This window comes from Hermetia illucens, unplaced genomic scaffold, assembly GCF_905115235.1.
Source record: "Hermetia illucens unplaced genomic scaffold, iHerIll2.2.curated.20191125, whole genome shotgun sequence".
In the NCBI taxonomy this organism is placed as follows: Eukaryota; Metazoa; Arthropoda; class Insecta; order Diptera; family Stratiomyidae; genus Hermetia; species Hermetia illucens.
The window spans coordinates 95,929-104,336 of NW_024037035.1; the positions used below are offsets into that span (position 1 = coordinate 95,929).

General features: G+C 43.4%; 2 protein-coding genes across 2 annotated transcripts; both read left to right on the top strand.

The window, feature by feature from the left end:
- Positions 1 to 364: 364 nt before the first annotated feature.
- On the top strand, positions 365 to 2,382 carry LOC119661083. The gene is made up of 2 exons (XM_038070273.1): positions 365 to 980; positions 1,031 to 2,382. Exons 1-2 carry the CDS (start codon positions 365 to 367, stop codon positions 2,380 to 2,382), a joined length of 1,968 nt encoding a protein of 655 aa, XP_037926201.1.
- A 1,947-nt stretch (positions 2,383 to 4,329) lies between these two features.
- LOC119661084 lies at positions 4,330 to 4,968 on the top strand. Its single transcript, XM_038070274.1, has one exon. The coding sequence runs from the start codon at positions 4,330 to 4,332 to the stop codon at positions 4,966 to 4,968; it is 639 nt and encodes a 212-aa protein (XP_037926202.1).
- Positions 4,969 to 8,408: the final 3,440 nt, after the last annotated feature.

Below are 8,408 nucleotides of genomic sequence, written 5' to 3' on the forward strand. Positions count from 1 at the left end.
CCAATTCCGCAGAATATTCATCTTGCTGATTGGAGATTTAATACTCTAAAGCGAATCGACCTACTATTGGGAGCAGAGTTTTATTGTGAGCTTCTGTCCATTGGCCAAATAAAGTTAGGCCTAAATCTTCCAACTTTACAGAATACCGTTTTCGGATGGGTTGTGCTAGGCCGCGTATCGACAAACGAATCAACTGAGGGACCATGTGACCGACACATGGAGAGGTTCTGGTCTATTGAAAAAGCACCATTGACAGTGAACTCCAAAGCAGAAGAACCGGCAGTTAATCTTTGCCGTAACGAAGAGGGACGATTTGAAGTGAAGTTACCCCTGTGCCAGAATCCATCCATATTTGGTCAGTCAAATGGATTTAGCAATTAGGCGCTTCCTTGCTTTTGAAAGGAAGCTTCAAAAACAACAAGACCTGAAGAAGCAGTACACAGAATTCATCAGACAATACGCTTCTCTGGGTCACATGGAGGAAGTCAAGTCTCCAATTCCAGAGGTTAACTTTTTTCTTCCCCACAATTGTGTCCTCAAGCCATCTAGCAGCAGTACCAAACTCAGAGTTGTGTTCGATGCTTCAGTAAAGACATCGAATAGCATTTCACTCAACGACATCATGCTCAAGGGTTCTACAATGCAAGATGACCTATTTTCAATCCTTCTACGATTCAGAAAACATAAGTTTGCCTTCTCAGCGCCAGGTAAATTTCAGCACAGAGGACAGTTATCTACAACCCCTGATGAAGACCTGAGGTACTATCGCGTGAAGGCAGTTACTTATGGTACAACGGGCGCACCTTATCTAGCAACACGATGTTTGGTAGAATTGGCAAATACATCACATCCACTTGCATCGAGCGCAATCAAGGATTTCTACGTGGACGATGTCATGAAAGGAAGCAACAACCTCAAGGAAGCTGTAAAAATTCAGGATGAGTTAAAAACATTGTTGCAGTCAGTTGGGTTCAACCTCGGTAAGTGTGCGCCAACCATGTACGGTTGCTTTCATCAATACCGAGCAAAGACAGAGAAGTGGAGCTTGCTGTCGACGAGTCAACGGATGAAGGCGTGAAAACGTTAGGGTTAACCTGGAACCCCAAGTTAGATCATTTTCGCATAACCACCGTTTGGAACGAGCCAACCAAGGTAACAAGACGGACGGTTTTGAGTGATACATCACGATTATTCGACCCATTAGGATTTGTCAATCCAGCAATTACACTGGACAAAATATTTCTACTGGAATTGTGGGCACTAAAACTTGATTGGGATGAAGCCATACCAATGGGACTTCACACTCGGTGGCTTCAATTCCGCCTGGAACTTGCAGATCTTAACAGAATTCGAATACCCAGATATTTGGAAACGAAAAATGCCACAGTCAGTCTACACGCTTTCTCCGATGCTAGTGAAAGGGCGTACGGTGTGGTAATATATCTACGCAGTATAAATAACCGTGGAGATATAAAGGTGAGACTTCTCTCTTCCAAGTCGAGTGGCTCCAGTGAAAACTATCACTCTACCAAGACTGGAATTATGTGCAGCAACTCTTATGGCTCGTCTAACAGATCGTGTAACAAAAATCCTCAACATGGTCATCGGCAGCATACACTATTGGACAGATTCGCAGATCATCTTAGCTTGGACGCAATCCAGGCCCTCATCGTTTCACACCTTTGTGGCAAACAGAATTTCATCAATACAAGAGTTAACAAATACTGGCGATATGTGAATACGAAACACAATCCTGCTGACTTGGTATCCAGAGGTGCCCGACCTAGTGAACTCATCAATTCAAAAATATGGTTTCAGGGCCCCGAATTTCTTTCACAACCAGAGATTAGCTGGCTATGTGAAGTTATCAAAGAACCAAAGGATCTTCTAGAGCAAAAAACAATTCGTACGGTCCTCGCAACTAGCGCTGTTACCGATCACTTTATCGACAGGATCGACCACCGAAATTCCTTCACCTATCTGAAACGAATCATTGCAACAGTCCTACGAGCAATCGAATGCTTCAAGGAAAAGAGGGTGGGTCATAGGTTTCTTTCAGTCGCAGAATTAGAGGAAGCACTGACACTCATTATAAGGTACATGCAAGTAAAGGAATTCAAGGCTGAAATCAAACAATTACGACGGGAACGGTCAATCGATTCAAAGAATAAACTCACTAAACTCACACCGTTCTTGGACAATAACTCCATCATTACAGTTGGAGGAAGACTACAAAACGCCACTATACCATACACTGCAAAACATCCTGCAATCTTACCTACTTCGAATCCATTTACCAAGCTTTTACTTCTCGATCTCCACAAGGATAACTTACACATTGCAACTCAAGCTTTGCGAGCAACAGCACGGCAACAATTTTAGATTCTTCGAGACAAAGGTTTATCATCCGCAGTTGTTCACGAATGCGTTCAATGCTCCAGGCTGAACCCTCAAACATGCAAACAGCTCATGGGAACTTTTCCTGATGCTCGGGTTCAACCAGCCAGACCATTTATCAACATTGGCATAGACTTCTGTGGTCCCGTTTTCACCCATTATAAAATTCGAGGAAAACGACAGACAAAAACATATATCTGCGTATTTTGCTGCTTCACAACCAAGGCCTGCTACTTAGAGGCATTTTCTGATTTGTCAACCGATGGTTTCATTGCTGCCTTAAAACGGTTTATCGCGCGACGCGGTTGCTGCCAAAATATATATTGCGACAACGCTAGAAACTTTGTTGGTGCACGCAATCAGTTAGAAGAGTTGAAAACTCTACTTCAAGATGAACACTCCCAGGAGCGGATTACTACGGCAACAACTCAAAAGGACATTCAATTCCACTTTATTCCACCACGCAGTCCACACTTCGGAGGAATCTGGGAGACGGCAGTCAAATTAGCAAAATAATTAATACAAAAGACCATATCTTCAGCGTCCTTAACATACGAAGATCTATGCACTGTCACCACGAAGGCCGAGGCAGTGCTTAATTGGCGTCCAATACTATCATTATCAAATGACCCTAACGACATGACCGCATTGACGCCAGGACACTTCCTCGGAGAACCACTCACCACAACAATTCATAATCGTGCATGCGACACCAATCCAAACTTACTCACTAGGTGGGAACTTGTGCAACACATCCGTCACGAATTTTGGCGCAGATGGTCAATCGAGTACCTTTGCGAGCTACAACAACGTGTTAAGTGGAACCTGGGCAGTGGTAACGTCAAACTGGACATGTTAGTTCTAATCAAGAATGAAAATGCCCCTCCTCTGAAGTGGCAATTAGGAAGGATAGTGAAGACCAGTCAAGGAAGTGATGGTCGATGTAGAGTCGCAGACGTTAAAACCAGCAGTGGCATTTTCCGAAGGGCGATACATAAACTTTGTCCTTTAGTTAAGGAATCTGAAACCCTTAATAAAGTCAACCCAGCAACATCAGACGAATATACAGAAAAAATCAACCCTAAACGCTTGAAGAAATACCATCCTAATCGAGGTAGCTTCTTACCAATCAACTCAAATTGGAGCACAACTTGGAAAGAGAAAGAGCCAGAATCAGTAACTACTGAAGGTCTCAGCAGACGGCGGCGCTCTACGTCCATGTTAGCGACAGCCTTGATAACTTTACTTATCCTTTCGATCGTAAGAGCCACATTTTCACCTATAATCGTCACACCATTCACCAAAGATCCTGGAATATACTTCGAAACAATCGGGCAAGCGAAGTTAATAACAAGTGAATGGAACATCATTACCTTCTATGACCTAAAAAACTATTAGGAGGAGTTGGATGGCATACGCAAGGGCACATCCAACATGAAGGAGTTTTGCGCTGCGGTTACCATTCAGGGTCAAGTATGCTACCAAACTCTGCACCAATTCGAGCACCAGCTAGCTCACATCGAGCGGTTAAACGAAATCCTACACAAGGGAGACGAAGAAGGAAACTATCTCACCAGAAATAGAAGATCACCATTAGATATCGTGGGCAATATAGCTAATAAACTGTTCAGGATTCTAGACTCAGACTACGCAGCATATCTAGAAGGTGAAATTGAAAAATCGAGAGGAAATGAACACTATTTACACACACTCATGAAAAATCAAACATCGCTCCTTGAGACCACCACAAATCTTTTCAAAAGGGAGAGAATTCACATCCAAGAACAGTTTAAGGCGATAAATGACTATTTGAAACAGCTCTCTGGAGGAGTTAGCAGTGCAACTCAGCAACAAATTTTCACTACATTTTGTATCCGTACTATGATGGCGCTGCAAACTTACCAAGATACCCAAAGGGCGTTATAGGATATAATGCTCGATTTGCAACACGGAACCATTAATCCATTACTAGTGACGCCACAACAACTCCAAGAGCAAATAACACTCATTCAGAAGACTCTTCGTCCGAATCTAAGGATTCCGATTAGTCGAACGATTGGAGATCTTTCACTGTACAAGACGTTTTCTGTACATACTCAAATGACAAAGAGCTTTGTTATTTTCCAGTTGAAATTGCCACTAATCAATTCTGAGGAATTTCAGCTATTCAACCTATTACCTGTTCCTATTCAACGAGTCCAAAGGTCGTATCTCATTCAAACATCAACACGGTACTTACTGGTAAATCTCCAAAGGAGTCAATACTACCCCATCAGCCAAGACGAACTGGACAAATGTACAACTACTGCAGACAATATATTCCTGTGCGTCCAACATCATCCACTATATAATAAACAGTCCAGTATCAACCAGTGCGAACTTGCTCTTTTGAATCATCAGGAACCATCATCCATGCAATGTGTTTGGGCACCCATCAACAACACCAACTTTTGGATTCAGGCCCACCAGGAAAACACATGGATTTATACGTTAGGAGGAACCCGAATCTTCGATACAATATGTGGAACGGAAGTCATTACCCAAACTCTACAAGGGAGCGGCGTATTATGATTACGACCCCAATGCGAAATAAAATACGAAACCATGACGATCAGGGGACTGTCCACATTTACTACAAGTTTAAACTCCACGTTTACACCATCGGCAAACCTTACCCGGATGACACTCAACAAAGGTGACTCCATCAAACCATCATCCACGGAGTTACTCATTAACACAAGTCCACTTGATAATTCCTCTTTAACTTACTTTTCTTTTAAATGCAATGAGTTTATGGATAGTCGGAGCAGCTAAATGCCAAACTCCAGACTAACCAGCTTTGGGAGCAGCAATTGCCTGAACTCCACAATAATTTAACCACGTAGTGTGAATTTTGGGAGCAGCAATTGCCTGGACTCCACAGAATAAAACACGTTGTGATTATGTTTGATAGTTCTAAAGAACTATATATTTTCAATTCATATTTCCTATTTTATATAATTTTTACCTATACTTAGTAGGCCTGTACATATGAATTTACAGTATTTTAGAGAAAATATTACATAGTAGGCAATGATAATGTGGATAAGTTTTACAGTATTTTAGAGAAAATATTGCGTAGTAGGCAATGATAATGTGGATAAGTTTACAGTATTTTACACAAGGGATTCTGATTGGAACGAGATCATCAAACAACTCTCATTTCAACATGCTCAACAGCCGCTGCCTCCGGATAGGATAAACAGCCATCACATCCACCATTACGCACTTGGATATAGCCTGGCCATCGTGGCGATACTTCTTATCTTTTGGTCAGCCTTAAAGAAGTATCGACGATCCAAAACAAAACCCATCCCCTACTTGGCTCGGCTCATCGAGAGTTAGCTTTCAGACAGACTTCTCTGGTACGAGACGGACGACGGGCCGACGGAGTACAATGTGACAATAGGTGTGCCTCAAGGTTCTGTATTGGGACCACTGCTGTGAAACATAATGTACGACGGAGTGCTTGGCGTTCGCGTGCCGGAGGAGACAACGCTGATTGGTTTTGCGGACGACCTGGCGGCAGTTGCAATTGCAAAGCATCCCGAGGACGTGGAGCTTTATGCAAATGAAGCCATTCATATCAATAAGGCATGGTTACGAATGGCGGACGACAAGACGGATGCGGTCCTCATTACCAACCGTAGAAAGGACAACACGGTTACCATCCGGGTTGGTAACCGTGAGGTCGTCTCGTTGTCAAATAACTGGGGGTGATGATCGATGCCAAGCTGAGTTTCAAGGGACACTTGTATGATGCGCGAAAGAAGGCAGCAAATGCCAGCTCATCCCTCGCAAGGATGGTGCCTAACGTGGGAGGGCCGAAGTATAGTCGCAGGCTACTCATCGCGGGAGTGGTGAGGTCGATCCTGCTATACGCAGCCCCTATTTGAGCGGGAGCGTTGAATCACGCTGTCAACCGGAGAAAGATAAGTTCGGCATACCGGCCAATTGCGCTAAGGGTGTGCAGCGCATTTAGGATGGCGTCGACGGAGGCAATATGTGTCATCGCAGGAATGATCCCTATAGATCTGCTAGCGAGCGAGGCGCAGGCTCTACGAAAATCGGAAGGCAAATCCAGAAGAGGCGAATGCGCATTTCCGAAAAGCCATCAGGGGGAGCTGTGTGGCAAGTGACAACAGCGGTGGGATAACTCCGACAAAGGCCGGTGGACCCATACATTGATCCCGTGCATCGAGAAATGGGTCGACCGAAAGCACGGAGAATTGAATTACCACCTGACATAGTTCCTTACGGGACACCGTGGCTATAGGAAGTACTTGCATCGCTTCGATTTGGACGAGTCTCCCAACTGTCCTCAATGCGGTGCTACACCCGAGGACACGGAGCACGTTATGTGCCATTGTCCCAGTTTTCTGCAGCAGAAAAGGAGGTTGGACAGCATCTTAGGGGCGGACATCGAGCGTTCCAACCTGGTGGAAGAGATGCAGAAGTCGGAGGAAAACTAGATGGCGGTAAATGAGGCAGTAGCCGTGGTGCAGACAAAACTCCTGGAGTTGGATCGAGCTCGGAAGGCGGCGCGACGGAGACGTGACGTGACGAGCTGGTATAGCGAACTAGAGCCTCCCCCGTAACACTTCAAGGTGGTCCCGCGGGGAGGGGTGAAAGAGTGGGGGTGGTTTTAGTGGGTGCGAATCCCACACACTGCAGCAACCTGGCACAGCAGCGTCTTTCCAAGATTTCCACCTCGATCCATAAAAAAAATATATATATATATATATATATGGTTGCATGGAACGCTTACCCTATACAATAGACATCAATGACTCATAATAAGATAAGACTGAATATCCAATACTTGAAGCATAAAGAAAAAATCGGCAATATCAAATAACATAAACACCTTCAGAGGCGAAGGAATATAAAATGCATACTCAGCAATGAGTCATTGAAAGAATAGAGTTACTGAAAAAAATCAGATAAGGCAAGATTGCAAGATCAGCAATTTGTGCCCTTTGTTAGAAATAGTATTTAAGTAATAATTGTACTAAAGATAAGTTAGTTCTAGGAAAACTTCGAAAGAATAAGGAGCAAATAAAAGTTATGTCTCTAACTCTGTTGCTTTTTTTCCCACTCGAGGGAGCAGACAACATAAGTTGCGCAGTCGTGCGGTTTTCAGTTCCGGTTATCACTAAGCTACCACAAAATACAGCAAGGTAACAAACGCTAACGTAAAACCAACTACCTTGAGAATTCGGTAGTGACAATTGGTTTCGGTACAGCACCTAGTGGCGCGAGTACGCCTACAGGAGCGCAAAACTAATAAAAAAAAACAACCGTAATAATCGGGCAACCTACCTAAAACTAATAACTAACTAAGTTAGCAAAAATGGGGCTAGCATTGCCACAGGAGAATATTACGAATGTTCCCTGCCAACCAGGTTAGAACAAAACTGATTTGGAATAAAGTAAAATAAACACAATAACACCGATAGTGATTATTAGTGCTACTAACTTCGGAAGCATCTGGTGTGGCGAGTACGCCTACGGGAGCGCTGAAGTCCAACTGTAAATCCAGTTCATTGAGAACATTACCGTTACCAAGGGATCTCGACCTAGTAGATCCAGGCATCGTAAAACGAAGGTAAGACGTAAATCTACACAAAAGTACCTTTACCGAAACCCTTCACCAACCCAAAACACCGAAACGAGGAAGAATTAATAAAACACAATAACACCAGACGGATAGTCTTATACAATCAAATCAGCAAAAAAAATTAAAAATGGCATATGAACCAAATACATCAAGTTCAGGGACAACAATCCAATCACAACCCTTCGCATTACCAATAATAGAAGTCATAGCAGCAGAAAATGCACCAGTATTCGAAGGAGAGAAACAAGCCTTACACATGTGGAAAAAACTCTGCAAATGGTAGAAATAGGAGACGAAAGAAACTTTGTATACGGAATCCTCATCCAGCGAATAAAAGGACCAGCATAAAAAC